Source organism: Seriola aureovittata, chromosome 16 (genome assembly GCF_021018895.1).
Source record: "Seriola aureovittata isolate HTS-2021-v1 ecotype China chromosome 16, ASM2101889v1, whole genome shotgun sequence".
Taxonomy (NCBI): Eukaryota; Metazoa; Chordata; class Actinopteri; order Carangiformes; family Carangidae; genus Seriola; species Seriola aureovittata.
Window position 1 is genome coordinate 8,783,720 of NC_079379.1, and position 20,966 is coordinate 8,804,685.

General features: G+C 40.6%; 2 protein-coding genes across 3 annotated transcripts in view; one reads left to right on the forward strand and one right to left on the reverse strand.

Annotated features, from left to right (window-relative positions):
• Positions 1 to 3,534, reverse strand: part of LOC130183812 (prolyl endopeptidase-like) — a 28,322-nt gene extending 24,788 nt beyond the window's left edge. Inside the window, exon 1 of the mRNA XM_056399533.1 lies at positions 3,387 to 3,534. Within this exon, the coding sequence (XP_056255508.1) occupies positions 3,387 to 3,410 (24 nt within the window). The 5' untranslated portion in view covers positions 3,411 to 3,534. The remainder of the gene's footprint in view (positions 1 to 3,386) is intronic.
• prdm1b (PR domain containing 1b, with ZNF domain) lies at positions 1,518 to 13,428 on the forward strand. Of its 2 annotated transcripts, XM_056399535.1 has the most exons (7): positions 1,518 to 1,652; positions 2,184 to 2,511; positions 6,183 to 6,302; positions 7,802 to 8,042; positions 9,845 to 10,767; positions 10,891 to 11,019; positions 11,493 to 13,428. In XM_056399535.1, exons 2-7 carry the CDS (start codon positions 2,341 to 2,343, stop codon positions 12,066 to 12,068), a joined length of 2,160 nt encoding a protein of 719 aa, XP_056255510.1. In that variant the 5' UTR covers positions 1,518 to 1,652; positions 2,184 to 2,340; the 3' UTR covers positions 12,069 to 13,428. The 2 variants fall into 2 exon arrangements, with proteins under 2 accessions (XP_056255510.1, XP_056255509.1); XM_056399534.1 differs by lacking the exons at positions 1,518 to 1,652; positions 2,184 to 2,511; positions 6,183 to 6,302 and adding an exon at positions 7,384 to 7,492.
• The last annotated feature ends 7,538 nt before the right edge of the window (positions 13,429 to 20,966 follow it).

Sequence of the window (20,966 nt, forward strand, 5' to 3'; positions counted from 1 at the left end):
ACACACACAAGCACACGCACAAGCACACGCACACACACTCCTTCTACCACCACCATTAACCCCCACGCCGCACTGGGCAGTAAAGCTCCACTTGGAATAGCAGTCTTGCCATATGGCAACCAATTTACTATTTCACCAGCCAAGTCAAGAAAGAAAATGTGGGGGGGCAGGGGGGTGAATGATAGACAAAAATATAGTTATATTTGAAATCTGTATATCTGTATATAACATATATCAACTACTACTGTTCATCATTGTATAATAAGTTCTCAAATATTTCTCAGTTCTTTCGTGTTTTTAGGAACAAGGAATTTAGGAACTAAGTCCAGTGTCGCTCTTGTAAGTTTGCCGTTTGTGACATTCAGCTGCAGGTTTTTTAACATTTGGTAAATCTAGGTAAAGATGCATGCTGTAAATTACAGTAATAAAAACTAAGTAAAGTCATTAGTCATTGTTAAACGTCACCATTGATAAAATGACCATCCAATACAATATGCTGAGTTGCGCAATGTAAGATATCACATGTAAAAAACTTTTAATTCATTTTTTAAGTTAGGAGAATAAAAGTTATTTTGCATGTGATGAATCTGATAAATTCATATATTATATACATTTTACAAATGAAAACATACTTTTTTTTTTTTTTTTTTACAGTGGGCAAACTGAAAAGTCACATTCTCCTTTTTACCCTCCATATGTTGTTTTATCTGTTCTCTCCTTTCCTTCCTTTCTTTATGCATACCGCCAGGTGAGGTGACCCAGAGCTCCATGTTTGGTCTGCTATGTGTGGTAATGTCTGAAAGTAAAGGCGGACGCTCACCAGACAGGTGTCTAAGTCTCTTTGCTGCGTGCTGGGATGACCTGCCCTACATCTGTACCTCTGAATGAGCACCGATCGGCACAAGGCATGTATCAGTGTGTTTAAAAGAGAGGAAAAAAAACATTATTTTTTATACTTTATGTGTTATGTGTGCAGATCAGATACATGTGAAACATTCTCAAGATTTTTTAAAATTCAAAACATAGTATAAAAATTGTGCTCGTGTTTATTTGAATGAGTCCAGGGTTTATTTTGTGGTGTGTGTGTGTTTGTGTGTATGAGCGGGGTCTTAGGGGTCTTAGTTAAAGACGTTCTACAGTGAGATGTAGGTCAAGGAGATACAGTGGCAGCAGATTGCTCATTAAGTGCCAAACCAAGCAAAAGTCTATGAGTGTGTTTTTCAGTGGCAACAGGCCAGCCATCTGCTCCTCCTTTATTCATTCATTAACATGTCTTCTTTGTGTGTGCCCTGATGTGTGTATGTATATGTGTAAGCATTCATCACAACAGCACTTGCTGGCCAAGTGTACAACGTCACTGATGTTGTTGTCCAAAACCAACAGTTGTGTGTCAGATGGCTCAGTCACATGACCTCAGCGGCTTGTGATTGGCCTGAGTGTTAAGCTAAAAAAGCTTGGCGCAATCCACTTCATGAGTTTCTGGTGACGGTGACAGAGTGGACACAGCAAGAGCGGATACCCAAAGGATCTAACTGAGAGGAATCCCTGAGGAAACCTTGGAAATAGAGGAGAGAGTATAAAGGGAAAAGAAACAACTAAGGGATGACATAGCCAAAGACATGAGGATCCTACAGCTGAATGAATGTGTGAAAGTAAGTAAATATATTATTTCTTCTTTGCTTGCAAGAATAACCTTGGGTAGTTCAAAAGATGGATAAATGATACAGAATGAGCAGAAAAGGACTGGCTGACCTATTGGCCTTTCAAGAAATGGCTGGTTAAACTGAATAGCCAACACAGGGATGTTTGCCAGGAGCAGTGTCAATGAACTTTGGTTCTTAATGAATGGAGGTGTCTGCTTGAATAATGAATGACTGCCAGGAGGTGTTAAGAAATTGAAAGTGAGCCTAGTGAAGTCACACAATCAGAGATGTAGTTGATTTTGGATACAAATATTGCTCGTGTTGAAAATTAGGGCAAACTATTATATAACTTGCATGTCATATTGTCAGTTTGCAGTGGTTAAAGTGGTAAATCTACTGCCACTTTAAAAAAGGCAAAAAGACTTTACAAAAAACTTTCTTGCTGTTTTCATTCTCTCAAAAAAGTATTTACTTCAATAATAATATAATATATAGATAAACTAAAACCCCATTCTCTCTTCTCCGACCTTCCTTTTTCAGATCTTGAGCTTCAACCAACATACCTAAGACAAGGGACCTCTCCCAACCAAACCAAAGTACTTTTATACCAAAGCAACCAAAACCAAACAGAACAAAACCAAAACGAGAGGTCTTAAAGCCTGAGTCCATCACCTACAGTAAATTCTATATTGTCAAGATGAAGCTGGATAGCACACCAGGAGACATGAGCGGGTGGAGGGAGGTGGACTTCGCCCTCAACTGCACCTACATTGTACCAGACCAGGTGTCGGACCCCAGTTTCAGCTTGCCCAAAGCCATGACCTCCATCCCACGCAATCTCACCTTCGAATACGGCACAGACAACGAGGTAAGAGTAATGCCTTTGCTTCAAATTGTTTGTACATTGAGATATTTTAATGTCGTACTCTTGAAACTTGCAGATCATAAGCGCAGCACATAATTTAAATCATAAACTCTAACATTAACTCTACTTTAAGTTAGTCGCTGGACCTGATTATGTTTTGGGAGAGTCAGTTTTCTGAGATTAAAGCCTTATACTTCAAAATAATAATTCTCTGTTACATAACATTCTGTTGGGATGCCATCTGCATTGGGTTACTTGGAACAAAAGATCTGCTGACTAACGAGTTCTTCACAAATGCAGTAGAATGCACAGGGTGTGTGGGTGTGCATGTGTGTGCGTGTGTGTTTTCTGTGTGTGTGTGTGTGTGTGTGTGTGTGTGTGTGTGTGTGTGTGTGTGTGAATGTGGGGCAGTGGACATGAGGTCACTAGCAGCTTGAGGTCAGGGGCCTTATATGTCTTCTGGCCACCTTAACTTCCATGATGTCACCCGAATGTTTGAGCCATTGTGCAGCTTCTTTATATCTCTTTGTGCATGCATGCAGGTACTGTCTTAGTCAGGACATAAACACACACACACGCAGAGTAAGATATCAGGGATCAGTTTGGCCTCCAGCAGGTACAGCGGTCTTTACAACCGTGCCTGTGCTCTTTACCTCTTGTGCCCTTTCAGGAACAGCATACGCAATATCCTTTTACTATTTTTTTGGTCAGTCAGCTGTTCCCAGTGCAGTAAAATCAGGGATCTGCCTTGACATATCATCGTCTGCAAAGCGCTGCAATCATGTCTTAAAGCAAGGTTTTAAGGAGAAATATGTACTGTACTGCTTAAGAGAAAATGATTCCCTTAAAAGGAAGAGAGAAAGCAATGTCACACTCACTTCTTTTGTAGCCGCTCTCGACATTCAGCACTGATGTTTGTGGTTGACTTTGCTGTCCCCTTCCTCTTTCTCCCCTGCACTCTCTACCATCGTTCCTCTTCTGTCGCTCTCATTCTCATCGCTCCCTCATGCCTCTGCAGCATTAAAAGCATACAAACCATGGTGATAAAATCTCATTGAGGACTAATTTCAAATCCTCAGCTCTTGTTTACCGGCCGACACGTCTTACAAATACTTCACAAGCTCACACTTGAGGCAGCCAAACTTGATTTTGCAGTTTGCTTGTGCTCGCATACAGCAGTGCCTCCTTGACCAATAAAAACTATATTTAAATGTGATGATATATCATATCCCCAACAACACACACAATTAAGTGCGTCTGCGTGGGGGTATACATATGTGATCAGCGAGACAAAAAGATATGAGGTAAGAAATGAAACATGAAAACAAGCAGGCACTCACATAGTTGCCAGTAATCGACTATGCTTAAACTCCTGTCCATCAAGTGGTTTCCCTTCCTAAACATGGTGTCATGTGAATCTCTCTCCCTGACTCACTGTCGCCAATGCTGGGAAATTCATCGATGATCGTGAAACACAGCTGCTCCTTGGTGTGGTTTTGTGGGATGCATAAGTCACTGTAAATGAAAAGCACAGTTCACACAATTGACAGGAAGGCTCACAGAGGAAAGGGATTTTTCACACAGGCGAATGTATGGCAGATACAGTGCGATCTAAAGAGCCTGAATGACAGCAGAGAATGGAGTCAGCTCACTTGGATTTATACATGGCTTGCATATCATCATGCAGATCAACATATTGGCTGTACTTGTTCAGCACCTGTTTGGCTAAGATTCCCAATTTGTCATTTTTATCTGGAAGCGTGCCGGGGAAGGCGAAAAAAAGGGTGGAGGGGGCACGTGGCAGATGGGGCGTTAGCAACGGGTGTCAAAGACGGGGGAGAGAAAGAGGCAGCGGAGGGAGGAGGGAGAAGCTGGGGGGATAGGGTGTGTGAGTTGGTGGTGGTGGGGGGGATTTAGGTTAAAACCAGATGATTAACTTTCATCAGGGACAGGCAGCCAGCCAGGCAGCCAGCCAGGCATCAGGCTTCAACCTGGCGGACACATGAGCTATTTTGAGAGAACCCAGAAAAGACGAGGGACATGGTGGGGATGGTGGGGGGGGGGGGCGTACAGGAGTGTGATAGCGTGGGTGCACACTTAAGAACGCCCACCCCCTAATTTTCTTCCGTTCCTCAACACCCTTCCCTCCCCTCCTCCCCCCATTCTTCCTCCAACCTGGCTGGACTGAGCGGTTAAGTAGCAGCAGCGGGCCAGCAGCCACAGCGATTCGTTAGTCACGCAACGCCAGCGACGCACAATGTCCCTGTCACACTGGTTCATCACATCCAGGAATCACCTCGCTGGCCTCGGCGGCTGCACTACACACACGCACACTCTCACACGCGCACACACACACACCCTGCTGCCCTAACTGACCTGTTGTTCTTCTAATTAACTGCTTATACAACATTTTCAAAAGGTGACTCCACCCTTCATACTGTGATAAATCATCACAAGTTGTTCAGGTGTTTGTCACCTTGTTTTTGTCTCTTTAAGGCTTGGGTGGAGGGGGTTATTCAAGGATTGAAGACAAAGCTCCTCAAGAAAGCGAGTCTGTGTATGCGCCGCAGATGCTGCTGTCTGATAGCGTGTGTGAGTGTGTGAGTGTGTGCGTGCGCTTGGGTGTGTTTTGAGGAGGGTTGACCCCAAGCTTTTGCACTCTCTGTCAAGTGTGAATCATAAAGCCACACTAAAGGAGGACATAAATGTATTCTTACCAATGCTGTTTTCTCATCCAGCTCACTAAAAATAAAACTACCTCTAAAGGTCAAAAATGATGCAACAACCTGTAGAAAATAACAGAGCATGCCACATACCACACAGATTACCAAATACATTACTGTATATCCCAGGGCAACATATTCTCATGGGAGAAAAAAAATGTCCCCCACACGTTTCCTTTTTGCAATTTAAAATGTGTTTGGACAAGCTTTGAAACACCTTTTCCAGAGAATCCAATCGTTGGTCTTACTCATTTCCACATCTACAGACAGATCTGAATCAGATGTTTGAAAAGGCTTTGTAAGAAAGGAAATAAACTTTTCCGAACAGCAAGCATATGGCGAGCAAGATTCCGTCTTTGTGGCTTTTGATTCAAACATGTAGTGTTAATTTTCACTTAATGATTAACAACACTAAATGAAAGCTGCAGAATGCAGCATTCGTGAGGATCACAAGACAAACAACAGGTGACATTGCTTCCTGTCTCTCTCTGTGCGTGTGTGTGTGAGCATTTGTGTGTGTCTGTGGTTGTTATGAGGACAGCAGGTCAGTGGAGTAAGTCAGAGAAAGTGTAATTCTCTTCATTCGTTTAACTCGTTAAGTGTAGAAAGTGGGTCACCTTGTGAGCTTCAACGTGAATGTAGAGCTGTCTGGGTCAACATGGCAAAGCCACCGCGACTCCAACTCAGGCCAACAACCTGCCCGATATAAACAATGGACGAACAACAAGTGCTTCACTGTGTTGTATGTGTAGATTTAAAATGACGGAACTAGCGTATGGATAATTCCTATATGAGAACTTGAAAGATCAATGAGTGTGTTCTTGTGGCTTGAGGGATGACTTTTTATGTCTTCTATGAAGGCTGAGGGTTAAGTTATTCCACATAAAAGAGGAGAAAGATGGGGAATAGACTCTAAACCTAATGATATACTGTATTTGTCCTGTTTTCCAGGTGACAGGTGTGTTCAGCAAAGAGTACATTCCTAAAGGGACTCGGTTTGGTCCCCTGCAAGGAGACATCTACACCAAAGACAACGTACCCAAACAGGCCAACAGAAAATACTTCTGGAGGGTAAGAGAAACAAATATACACATGCACATATCTACATAGATACACAATACATATGCACAAACTCTCTTTATATTCACATTTTGGCATCAAAACTACAAATCAGCTCAGCATGGGACTGGTTAAACTGGGGAAAGTCTTAAATGTAGATGTGAGAAAATGACACTGGGAATAGTCTAGGAGCTATTATTCATGAAAAAAAAAGACATTGGTTGCTTGGATACAGAAGTTTCACTCGATTCCAGGTCCATACGTCAATAAGGAAACAAAAACGCTTTCACATACACTGAACAGGCGCACAGGGGTTTTGGTCAAAATTTTAGAGGAAGTTAGCATGTGTGGATTCACTCTCACACAGTCATCAGAGTCTTACCGGCACTCAGGTCCTATGCAACAAGTGTCACATACACAAAGGAAGGGACTATTGTTCAATGAACACACACACACACACACACACACACACACACACATACACTCAGACAATCCTTGTATTTCCGCCCCCATGTAGTTTTCCAGTCCTCTGTTTCTTTTCTCACACATCCACACTTTGTTTGTGTCATTCAGGATTTTTTTCTTTTCTGCTGAGTCAATTCCCAAAAGGACTTTTTGCTGCCACCCTACGTATTTTCCTTCCGGCTTTATTTCCTGTAAACCTGTGCAAATGGGTGTTCCTGCAATAGTGAAAGTCTGACGTTCACTTGGCGTGATTATCTTATCAACCACATGACACAGGTGAACACAAGCGGACGTGCTGCCGGAGGCATGCCTGCATGTGTGCGCATTTGGCAGCCTGCCAGCACCTGTCTTGTCACGCTGCCAACTATCACATTTCTCTTTAGTTTTGTTTGGTTTCATAAGTCAAAGCACACATTCCTGTTCTCGATCAAAGAAGTGATTGTAAGTATGTTTATCACAGGCATGTCAGTCATGAACTAAAATACAAGACAGTTATAATAATATTATTAAGATATGAGGAGGAGAGAGAGGAAGAAAAAATAAGAGGAAAAGAGGGAGAGTGAAAGAGGCAGTAGACAGGCCACGCCTCCATGACTCAAATACAGTGACGCTCACACACAAACACACACAAGAGTTAAACTCTCAGGACGCAAAGAGCACAGCTGTAGGGCACAGACCAAAGGAGCAAAACACTGTTACCGAGGAGGATACATTGTATTTAGATGTACATGGCAGAGGTGATTATTTTGACTTTTTTCTTTCTACTCTTGATATATTTAATTTATTTTTTAAATATCGTTTTAAATATTTTTTGGGGGGATTTTAATCAGCATTTCATTTTAGTTATTTCAAATTGTGGTGGTAATAGGATCAAATGCTGTCATTAATGGTGGCCACTGCAGTGGATGGTCAAACAGTATAAAGGTTAAACAACTGATACTTGTTATATTGCACACAAATCAGCTGCTTTACAACAAGTGTGTCTTCTTCAAGTTTCTCATATGTGAACATATTTGAACAATTTTCTCTCTTTTCTTCTTCTGCAGATTTACAGCGGTGGCCAGCTTCAAAACTTCCTTGATGGCTATGACGTCCACAGGAGCAACTGGATGCGTTACGTCAACCCAGCCCGCTCACTGCCCGAACAGAACCTTGTGGCGTGCCAGAACGGCCGAGACATCTACTTCTACACCATCCGGCCGGTGGAGCCCAAGCAGGAGCTGCTGGTCTGGTACAGCCGGGAGTTCGCCCAGAGGCTCTGCAGCCAACAGGACGACATCAAACAGAGTGAGTGCAGCAGGAGGGGAAGCTTTGTTATAATTGTGGATGGAGATGTAATGGTCTTTGTAGACAAGATTAACAAATATCTTGAGGCACAGGAAAGGGACGGAGCTTATGTTTGGTTGTTTATAATGTGATGGTTGTTGGACGTACAGTACAGTGCCCTTGCTGTTTTGTACCTACAAACAGATTTGCAGCCCACGTACACCCAAAACAACAACATGTTTGGTGAACTTGATTCCCCCTGTGACCTTGCATTTGTCTTGCTGAATAATGAGTTGGCGGGAAGGAGTGAAAGACAGCTGATTGTTAGCTGTTTTGATGTGGAGGCAGCACAATGACACACAAAAAAAATCTCTGTCAGTTCTTACTTGCTCGAGCTGATAAAATGACAGATTTAGATCTGTGCCATGACTAAACACATGCTTCAGGAGATTTTATCAGCGAAATTCTTTCATTTCAAGAGTGTATAAAGACACACATTATGTCGTAAAGAAGACCTGATGGTATCTTTAACCAACAGTAAACATAGTTGGTTTGATGCTGTTTCTTCCTGCCTGGCTCACCCGAGAGAGCCAAATATTTATGTAAGATAATGTGGAATGCAAACACCACACATAGACCAAACAAATCTCAGTATCACTCGAGATGTGGTAAAGAACGTGAGGTTTGAAGGAGAGTGGAGAAGCCTGAAGGGACTGATGGGTGGTCAAAGTACCTATGTGAGTCATTTGTCTTCAGCTATAAGTCATACCCTCATCATCCCGAATGATTGTCTGCTGCTACAAAGTCTGATGATTCACACTAACTGGATACACCAGATGCATCATCAGATCAGATCATTCATCTTGGTGACTAATGCTAAGGCGGGATCATTACATTGTTTTATCACCTTAAAGGATCTTAAAAGCATTCAGCTACCTTTAAGTCCAGGTATGCTGATTGTTTGTCCTCAGGCTTGATTTTTCTGATATATTGTGAATGCAATCTAGGTGTTGGTTGTCAAGCCTTTGTGACAGAGCTTTAACACACAAACCCAGGGGACATTTTGAATCAGTTTGTGCTTTCAAATACATTAATCTAACCGGGATGTAACTTTGACAAAGAATAAAAAATGAGGTGATCTATCCAGCACAGGTCTCACAAGCTGATTTTCTTATTTAAGTGAATGGCGAAGGAAAAGAGTTGGTATCTTTAGGATTACATTTAGATATGTAAAACACTACGGTATGCTTTGGAAAATGGTCCACGATAAATAAAAAGTAACTACAATCTATTTGCAGCAAATAGACTGAAACATGCAAAAATAGTGGTTTGGCCTTTTAAATGACCTTATATGTAACTCACACAATGAACACTTGCAGGCACACCTACACATATAGTGCTTAGAGACAAATTTGACCAGTCAGTTGAGCAAAGGCTTTCTCACAAAGAGAAAGAGAACGAAAAAGGGAAGAGATGTCACTTTATTTTTTTGGTGACCAATACGGTAAAACAGTTATTCTCAGAAAAGGTTTCAACCAGCGAAACTCAGAGTCTTGCCGTACAAGTGCTCGTACTTGACATGACACATGGACTCCCACACACTTTACCACCAACCCATTCTCCCACACCAAAATCACTACTATAATTGACAAATAGAAACCTACACTGTATGATTTACGTGTCAAGTCAAAACTGAAACTACTATCATTTACCATAAGAGGGACTGCCTTCCTCTGTGGGCGGATGTCTCCTCAAACTCCTGTTTAATGCCATTATCAAAATCTGTGACGATACTCAATACATTTTAATTTTCTCGCTCACAGAATACATGAGTGCTGATGAAGACCGCGAGCCAGAGTACACTAAGCACCTACCTCAGCAGACATGGCTCAAAGAGAGAATGATGGAAGACATGAAAGAAGAGAGGGATGACGAAGGAGAGGAGAAGATTGATGTGGAGATGTTGGAGAGAGACACTCCGCCCGACACCCCTGACGAGCAGATCATGGACTTCAGCAAAAAGGTTGAGAAGGAGGAGAGGGGCGAAAGGGATCCAGAGGACCTGGGGATCATTCCTTCCCCTCAGCCTGAACACAGAGAACCCGGCCTGGGCTTAAATCACCCATATTTACCAGATCACCATCCGGCACTCTCACACAGAAATCTCCCCCTTCATCTCCACGGCCTCTACGGGCACAGGGAAGGGCTGGTGTCATCTTACCCTCTTTACCCCCAGTCCAGACCCCTCCAGCCCCCCTACCAGCTTCTTCCCCCGTACGGCCCGCACTATCCTCGCTTCCTCCTCCCCTCGTACTCCCCTCCCTTTCCTGGGATGCTGCCCTCAAGAGGATCCCTCCGATACAGCAGCTATCTGGGCACAGACGGAGTCCCATACCCACCTATCGGCTCACCTAATCTACTTCCAGTGTCCCTCCCCTACCCTCCGTCCCCACAGGGAGGTCTGAAAGAACTAACGCCAAATGTATCACCACCACGAGGCGCCCCAGCCACTCCAGAGCTCTCCCCTCTCCCCAAGACCACCAGCCAGCATCAGTCCCCTGAGCAGTCTTCCTCTGGCTGCGAGGAGGCCATGAACCTGAGCCTGACTACAACCAAAAGCAGCACAGCGCCTCGCAACGGCCCTGGCCACAAATCCCTGCCCTACCCACTGAAGAAGCAGAATGGAAAGATCAAGTACGAATGCAATATCTGCTCAAAGACCTTCGGACAACTGTCAAATCTCAAGGTAACATTCAATTCCTCTGTTTTGATTCAGATTTATTTGAATGTATTCTGATTTATAGACCCATCATTTGCCATTCAACACCAATGCTCATTACATTTCTTTGTATGACCTGTGTGACTGTAGGTCCATCTCCGAGTGCACAGTGGTGAGAGACCGTTCCAGTGTAACTTGTGTAAAAAGAGCTTCACTCAGCTGGCCCACCTCCAGAAACATCACCTGGTCCACACGGGGGAGAAACCGCATGAATGCCAGGTATGTTGAAAATCATGACCCATGTCTGTGTTATACAAGCTTTACAAGCATCTTACTGATCTCACTGTGACACTGATGTACAATCAAGAGTGAGAAAAACACAAAAAACACAACACAATATAAAATATGGATAAATGCACTCTGACTCACATACCTTTCTGGTAACTCAGTGTGATCCTCATTGAGCCACTACCCACCTTGTCATGTAATAGCATCTGTATTGTATCTTTTGTTCGCCAATGTGACTATGTGGGTGTGTGTGCTTTGAGTTTTGTTGGATAGAACTGGTCTTACAAAGAAAGAAAAGTAGTCCCTCTTGTTTATGAAAGTGAGACATGGAACAGGAATAACATGGTCAACCCTGATACTATACTAATAATAACACCAAGATGTTATCATACTGCCCTGCTAAGTTTTTCCACAATAACCTTAAACACAATCCATTCCTAACCTCTCGTTTCATGTTTTTCTAGGTGTGTCACAAACGCTTCAGTAGCACCAGCAATTTGAAAACACACCTGCGACTCCACTCTGGAGAAAAACCTTACCAGTGCAAGCTGTGCAGCACCAAATTCACCCAATACATCCACCTCAAACTGCACCGCCGCCTCCACAGCAGCCGCGACCGCCCCTACCGCTGCCAGCTCTGCGCCCAGGCCTTCTTCCACCGCTTCTCCCTCCGCATCCACCAGCGCACCTGCTGCCTGGCTAACTCCAACGCTCCTGTCAACGTGCACATGAAAGAGATGGTGGAGCGGTTTGACGCAAGCCAGGAGGCCGACACGCTCACAGAAACGGCATCTTCACCACAGGTGGGGGAAGCTGTTGAGCGTTGGTTGGCTCGTACCTTGGAGGGCGAAGGGAAGGAGGATCAGAAGGAGGCAACCATACTGCTGAAAGCCCTGACAGCAGCTATTAACGCACCAACAATGCCCATGGTCCAACCAGTGGTACCCGCATCACATCACAGCCCTCAGTTGGCCTATCAGGAGAGGGCCAGTGTTGTCCATCTCCACAAACGGCCAACAGTGAAGACGGAGGGACAGTGAGAGGAGAAAACATAAAGATGAACATACAGCATATCATCAACAAAGAAAACAGAGGTCGCCAAATAAAACTCCCTATATTGTCCATGAGGGGCATAACAGGGAATATGTACTTTCCACTGAGCGCAACACCAAAAGAAGAGCATTCCAAAGACTGGGCGAGGGTATTCAGTGATTGTACTTCCTCCCGAAACTCAGTTTAGAAAATTAAAAGAGGAAGGCATTGTTAAGCTGTGAAGTATTTAAAACTCTTTTCACTCAGGTAGAGAAGTGTTTGCTTTTTGTGCTTTAACTTATTACTTTTTTTTTTATTTGAGTCATCTATATTTATTTAGTTTTATCATAGTTTGTCTTTGCTGTTAGTGTTTTTTATTTTTATTTTTTTGACATGTTGACATTTCCAAGGAGATCTGATCTCTTAGGAAAACCACAAATGGACTCAGGAACAATAACATGGCATAAACCTGTGGATAAGTCTTCACTTCTTATATCATGTATTGTTTTACTTTGTTGTGTGACAGTGTGTATGAGCTTCTGGATGCATGTGTACAATGAGTGGAAGTATTAATGAAAGACAGGGTACAGTGATAGCACAAACTTTTTTATTTATTAATGATTAAAAAGGGGAAAAAAAATCAGGTATCTTGAAACTGTTTTAATAAGCAATTGCCAAAATTACAATCAAAGAACATGTATGTGTAGCACAATTTTTGGATTACTATTTAACTGATTTTAACATTAGGAGAGACAAGATTCAGAATACACATTATTCAAGTCATGCTTTGGTTATCCAGCAACTTCTCAAAAAACCAAATGACACCAAAAGAAAATATTATAGATTCGATGTGATCACATTATCACAATGAAATTTTTACATGGCTTCTATTCTTTGTGTATTGCTATGTAGCTCTTTGCAAGAGTCAAGTGTTTCAGCTATTTCTCACATACAGTACAAAGCTTTACTGTGAATGTCTGTAAAGTCGAGCTTCATCCAAATCTTAATTCAGACGTTGGTACCTCATGTTCAGCACTGGACAACAAAAAACAAGCAAAACAGGAGCACAGTCTTCCAGCATTGTTAATATTTTTGTCACTTAGTACTGGAATGAAAATGCAACTAGGTCTGTGTGCTTTTGGTGTTACCTTAAATGAGAAGGCGGGAACTGTTCTTGAAAATTTGACTACTGAGTCAGTAATGTCTTTTACCATTTTGTAGTTTCTCTTTCTTTTATCCAGTATGTTTCGATATGTAGTTTATTTTTCAAAACAGGTTATGAGATGTTAAGAATTTATATGTGAGAGAATATTTTGATGATACTTTTATATTTACACGATGTAGCATATTAAAAATATTGTTTCTATACGCCTGGTGTTTCGTGTCTGTTTTCATGCTTGTGTAAGATTTTCATTGGGGAACAATACAGGGACTGTAAGGGAAAAAGTAATAATTTCTGAATTCCCATGATAAATGAAGCATTATTTCAGGCAGTGCACAAATGTCTCGCTAACAGTCATATGATAAGCATTGCCTCATCCCTTCATGGAGATGATGAGGCAGAAAATAACCAAACCCAGCCCCAGGAAAACTACAGTTTTGGTTAAATCAAGTACTTAGAGGAGCTACTTTTTAAGTTGTGCTATTGCTACATAGCCAGCGTTAGCATTAATAGCTGTTTACTTAGCAGTGTAGAAGAAACGTGAGTTCAGCATCAAACTTAATTTCTTCACTCGCGAACAACTTTCTCCAGCTGTGGAAAGTAACGCCAATGTTAACTCTCTCCATCACGTCTTTTCTTCAACTGAAGTTAGCTTTCTAACCAGCTAGCCACTGTCCGTCACTTCCGATGTCACTGAAGCCTCCAATCTGCCCTGAAGATGTAGTGCTGCTCAGAGAGTGTATTATAGCAAAGATCCTCTATACAGCCTCTTGTAAAGGCAACAAAGGCTGAAGCTGCCGCTCCCAGCAGGGAACCACGTTTTGTGGCAGAGAAAACTTAACTTTGCCTGTTTAAGTTTAGGGAAACACTGTGGTTTGAGTTCAAATGACTACTTTGTTAAGGTTGACTGGATAACTGGAAATGAACAGCAGTATCCTGTGTTGAAGTCTGAGTAGTCACCAGATTTCAGAATTTTTTTTTTTAAATACACAGTAAATGATCCAGATCTTTCCTAAAATGTATGTAGTCTAATTTGAGTTCGGTGCAAATCAGTTCAGTACTTTTTGCGCAATCCTGAAGACAAACAACAGACATGGGTGGAAACATAACCTCCTTGACAGATGTAACAACTCCTCAGGGTACATTAAGTCTGTAACTTAGTGTGAACAACTTTCAGACCTGTCATTTGACACTCAAGTATATAAAGTAGGGCGATTATGTTTTTCTTCAGTTGACACTCTTTATCAAGAGTAGACTTATCCTCTCACATGCAAAGAAAGTCATATCTGCTTTTATTTCTTCCAGGATTGTAAATCCACTGACTGCACTCACTAAGAGAAATATCTCTTATACCAGCTTGTTACTCTAATTAACATGTGTCTGTATATGACTTTTAAACTGATTTTAAAATAACATTACAGATTGTAAAACCTTTTATTCTAATTCTTTACAAATTTTGTTATCTGGTTATTTTGACACATCAAAAAAGTCAGAAACGCACTCATGTGGGCATTCTAATAAAATTCTTGAAAACAATAACTTGGTGACACAGTGTCTGGGATTGTGTATTGTAGTAAGGAACACAATGCATTTGCCCTTGCAACATCTTGCTTACCCCCCACTTCCCCTTCTTAGTAATAATCTCTAGGAAGTCCCGCACTAGAGCCTCCTGACTGGTTTTCAGACTCTTTCCCTAGAAGTGAGAGACTAGCCAGTCACCGATAAAACGCAGAAAAAAGCATTGCCTACCTCATTGCACTGCATAACAAAATCAATGTGACAACAGATATGGATGTTATTGTTACTGTCATATAATACTGCAGAGTTTAAAAGGAATGAAAGGGGTGTGAACAACCAATGTCGTCAGCAATTACATGAAGGAACATTGCAGGTGTTATGTCATATCGCCTGTTTTGCCTTTGTGACCTTTGCGTCATTCAGATTTGAGTTTAATTTTCTTCATTGGAAGAACTGGAACGTCAGACATCTCATTTGAGGTCAAAGTGTCTGATTATTGCCTCTAGATCACCACTTTCCAAACAAGACATTTGTAGATTTAAAATCTGAATCTCTTCCTCTGCTTTTCTTAAGATAACCATGTGGTATATCTACAGGCACCAGAGGCATGCCTGAATGAACATGAAACCTCAAACTTGATCATTTTTGTCCCATGACAATGACACATTCTTTCAATCAACAGAATTTATAGCAAAGTTACTGTAAGCATGATTTGCTCTTAACAGTAATTCTCTCTCAGCCTGTCTCTCTCTCTCTAACTGTCTCTTTCTCTGTTTCTCAATCTCTCTGTCTCTTAACCACATTCTTTTTCTTTCTGCTGTGCAATGACTCTTCATTCTATAGTATTTCCTCTTGTGATCTAAACACCTACACACCACTGACCAGAATAAAAACACCTCAGACTTTATAAAGTGTGCAGTCAAACTGCAGTGGTGACAGGAAATCCTCTTGCTCTGCCAGGCTGCCAGCTACCACCTACACATCTATCCTATTGTGTAATTAAGAAGGAGAAAAAATTATATACATGTGTATTGTTCTCATACAGATTGCGGGGCGCCCCAATTATTCACCACATCCTTTGAAACATAAGGTACATATGCAGCCTTAAATCACACAGAGCCCAGGACTGGGTTGATCCACTCTTTGCAAATGTATTACAAAGTTTGTGTGTAAAGTGCTTCCCACATTCAACATTTTCATTTACAGCTAGTTTGAAACTGTCAAACCAAATCCGGTTGCACCATTAGAACTTCAGAAATGTCTAAGCTTGTAAATGGTTGCTGGAGAACATCTGCAGCTCCTTCCAATCAAAAGCAATCAAATATGTGAACAGGGATTGCAGCATCACAAGCTGTAACATAACTTAAAAAAATAACAATTTTAGTAAGTACAGCCATATATTAAACTTTACTGCCTGTTCTTTGTAAATCTAAATATAACCTATATATAACAGGAGAAATACATGTTAGTCACATTGATGCATTTTAGAATGAGAAATATCTGGTTATGCTAACCTAAGCCTCAGCCATGTAATCTGAGGTATTTATATTTTCTGCTATTTTTGTGAAATATAAATCTTTTGAGAGGTCTGCACAGAGTAGATTGCCCCCATTGCTGTATGTACTCCAATATTACACACTCTCATAACTATAACACACTCCCATCTCCCTGCAGATGGGAAGACAGACAGGAGAGAAGAGATACAGCGCGATCACTGTCAGTGGACTACAGACTCATTCAAACTGAATTAGAAATGGTATCAGTCATTTAACAATATTGTCATTTGCAGGACTGTTGCCAAGCTAGTTGACAGGACCCACATGAAGCAAAAATCCTGTTCATATTTTCTCCCTCTCTGATCTCTTGACTTCTTGAAATAACAGACACCGTCTGTCAATGGGAAGCTGTAAAGAAGTGCAGCTCCAAAGAATCACAACAGGAAATACTTAAATCCGTATTCAAGCGAATTAAAAGAGAGTTCAGCATCTGGTCACTTGAAACAGAACCTGAACTTTTGCATGCACTATGCAGTCACATAGCTTCCCATGTAGTATACTCTTCACAAGGACATTTTCTTCAGTACACATTAGCGGGTATCAATGGAAGTCGTTATCTTGTTTTAGGTTTTATCATGCATCTAACCTGCATAAAAAAAGGATTGCTCAATATTTTCTTCTCTTGAAACCAACTAAATCTGACTTCCAGGGGGAAACGGATGCAACGTTTCCAGTATCTCTGTGGAAAATGCACACTGGGAGATTACAGGAATCATTGCTTTATAGTACAATGACACGTTCAACTGGAGTCACTTCCTTTGCTTTCAATACTAAGAAAAAATAAAAAAAAAATAAAAAATCACAGTGTAGAAAACTGCTGTCATTAGGTTGACATTTGAGCTTGTCATATCTCAACAGTCAAAAACCTAATCTGTCGTGCTTTTACTTCACAAACAGCCGGTCACGTCCTCTTGGACTGAATGAGCAGTTCTCTTGATCAGATTGAATTACATTTTCAAGCAAAGTGCAAGTCACTAATTCCAGGCATTTCAGTGTGTCACTACCATTACATTAACAGGAAATTTACACACATTGTTTAGACATTAGACATTTAGAAATTAGTGTCAGCTCCCTCCTGCCACATATTATACCCTATCCTTCTTTCCTAGAAATACTGATAATACCAAAGTGATTCAGTGTATGAGAGAGGCGGGAAGGGGAGGAGAGAAAAGAAGGAAAAGAAGAACAAAGAGTGAAGTCATTTGTGTAATGCTCAGGAAATAAATGCCAGCTTGGAACTTGGTAACATTTACAAGCTCTCATGAACATGTTAAAGAAATATAAATATATATATAAGTAATATAGGTAATACACACACACACACACACACACACACACACACACACACACACACATATATATGCATAATAAACACATAGTTATAGTTATAGACAAACAGCCACTGTTTGGTTAGATTTAGGCACCATAAATGTGTATATATATATATATATATATATATATATATACATACATATTATTTTAAACCTAAGGAGAACCCCTTCTGATCACAAAATCACTCAAACTGGAGGCTGTTGTAAATCAACTGTGACATGTTTTAAGTTTAAAAGTCTTTGGCCAAGTCTACCTGCAACAAAAGTCATAAATTGCATCATATATGCATTACACTATACATATTTTGGACATGAGTCAGAGCCATACGACAAAGGTCCTCTAACCTTGAAGAAGTGCTTATTTTAACCCAAAAAATAACCTTTTCTAAACCTAAACAAGTAGTTTTGGTGCCTGAATCTAACCAAACAGTGGCTGTTCTATAACCATAACTATGTGTTTATTATTGTTACCATGACAGCAAAGGTCAGGTAGGCCTGCTGCTGGTATGTATTCGAAGTTAGGGACAAGCAACCTATATGGTCGTTTAAGTTGGAGGACATGTTGCAGATGATATAATGCATGGACAGTACCTATAGTGGTGAAGGACGTTGGCAGGACAACTGTGCAGTCTGTATGGTGTGTATGATACAAAGGCAGTGTTTTTGTCTGTGGCCAAGCCTTTTTGTCCCTTTGCCTGAGCTTCTTACTTGGAAGAAGCTTATGTTGGCTAACCACCAAATATCTTTACCGTGTTTCATTTTATGAACTACTCATGTGAATCAAACAGCTTTCTGTTGTAATTCAACAGAAAGATTCAGAGGGTGATAATGTTAAATGGTGTGTGTGTGTGTGTTTGTGTTTATTTGGGTGAGAGTGCACTGAGAACACCAAAGCCAACAGACTTTGCTCCAATGTCAGTGTTCCCTTTCACTTTCAAAGTACTGATAGGTAGTGAGGCGCCTGTCTTTAATTTTATGTTGGGTTCATCATTTATGTTCATAAATCATTGGTCTCAGTTTGTTTGACTTACAGTTTCAGTTATTTTTAGTCAGCAGTAAAGGCCATATACATGGGTGTAGGGCAATAACACATGGCTGTGACGCTGTAGCAATCAGCTAAATGGGTCTAAAGGTTTAATGCATAAAGATAAAAAATGGTGGTTTACATCACCATATTTGGTGAGTTCACTTCAGTAAAGAGGCTTGAAAGTGACATGTTAAGAAAAGTAACCCTGCTACAAAAAAAGAAGAAACTTTTTTTTTAAAATGTGTGCAAAAGAATATGACACTTAGTCCTATTATATGGCAAATCAAGCACTATTAAAACATATTATTAGCATCTGTTACAGTAAAACATTATCAGGAACTTTAAGCCATGAGCTAATTATGAATCTTTAGATATTCTTTCCAAGAATGGAGTGAACAAGGTTGTATTACTGAGAAGGCCTGAACGCTTAAAATGTACTGTGTGTAGGTGGATTTGGTACCAACTGACGGAGCAAGGCTGGATACTAAGCAAAGCTAACCAGCTGCTGGTTTTAGCCTTATATTTAAAGCACCAGTCTTCTTATCTAACTATCTGCCAGAGAACAAATAAGTGTATTTCCGCAGGTGTTGAACTTTTACTTCATGGTGGTTCCTGCTTTATTACCTGACCCTGAAACCACCTGTCAAAATCTATTATTAGAACAGTCATAATTTCTGCTGATACTGTGCTTACGTGGTGCATTGTCACTTCCTCTACCTGTACACAAATGACTACACAGCAAACCGGGGTGCATGTAACATTCTGGCATTAGAATATTATACACAGTGCACAGATAGGGGAAGGAACGCAGATCAGAGGGACAACAAATCATTTTTTCCCCATGGCCACTATGCAGGTTAATTTTTTTTTCATATTAATTTCCCTATCAAACAGGTAGCTCTTAGGGTTTCCATATTATATCCTTCAAAGTTGCCAAAGGGAACTTCCCAGCAAAATGATGGATACTCTGATGTCACTTTAATTACACTACATATGAAAATGAAGTCATGGAAGATTAGTTTTCAGTATCTTATTACACATGATGATGAACAAATAGTGTGGGTGGTACAGATAAGTACGGATAGTTTTTATTGTCATTACAAAAACACCATAAATCTGAGACAATTTACACCCAAAACACAAATAACATGTAATTTTACTTTACAAAAGACCAGTGTTGCAAAAGAAATCCGTCATTTTTCAAATACATGCATTCTCTTTCTCTAAATGTAGACTCTACTTTCACATCGGTTTAAAGACTTCATTTAAAAAACCTAAACTGAAAAAAAAATGTATTGTTTTGTATTGTCATATGAAAAAAAAAAATTAAAATCATTGTGAAATAGTGACATGTGGGGCAGTTGCAAAAAAAAAAAAAACCTTACCTAAAAGATATGCCATAGAATTAAAACTATGCTTGTAGCAATATTTTGAAAAAGATTTCATAATATGAATTAAAAATTACACCACCACTCATTGATTCTTTTCTTTTTCTTTTTTTTTTTTTAATATATGTATAATGTATGTATGTATGTATGTATGGATAATTATTCTCACCACAACATACAAATTCTTTTTTTCTAGTTCGCTCTTGTGCTTAAACCACCAGCACTTCACCCCTGCTTGACGCACAGCGGCCTTCTGTCTGTGATTGGATTAAAGCAAGCCGTTACCGCCATCGTGAGGCAGAGCAAACGACATGCATCTAAACTTGTGCACAGACTGGTCCGAGTGTTTACGTGCATTTAAAACAGATCTGCGATCAGGTTGCAAACTGCATAGAGAGAGCACAAGATGTCGCCGTTGATCAACTGACATTGCACCTACAGATATTTCATAATTGTAGGCCACGTAAGAAACCTAATCCCTAAATTGCTCTGGGAGCCTGTTTCAAGTAATTTATCATCAGCCATGAGACCTATAAAAGGCTATTTAACATATTTATGAAATATGACATAATCAGATTTTGAGACAGACTGATATAGCAAGGATTTTATGTGTGTTCACAGTCCACCAACATTTATCAATATGGAGGCCGGTTTCCATATCTGACCTTAGAAATACTGTAAACTGGGAACTAAACACTAAAACAATAGAAGTTGAACCAAGGAGCTCGCTTGTGCATCTCGACATTATAAACAGCATATGTATCCTTACATCATCTTAAATGGGTTATGGAGATGATTGCAAGCAACTTAGGCTTTAAAACAAATGAAAAAAAAACAAAAAACAAACAAACTTTGGAACCATTTTCCTGTCATTTTTATGGCATCATGTAGAATTGGACCAAGTGTCATCAAGAAGCAGTGTCA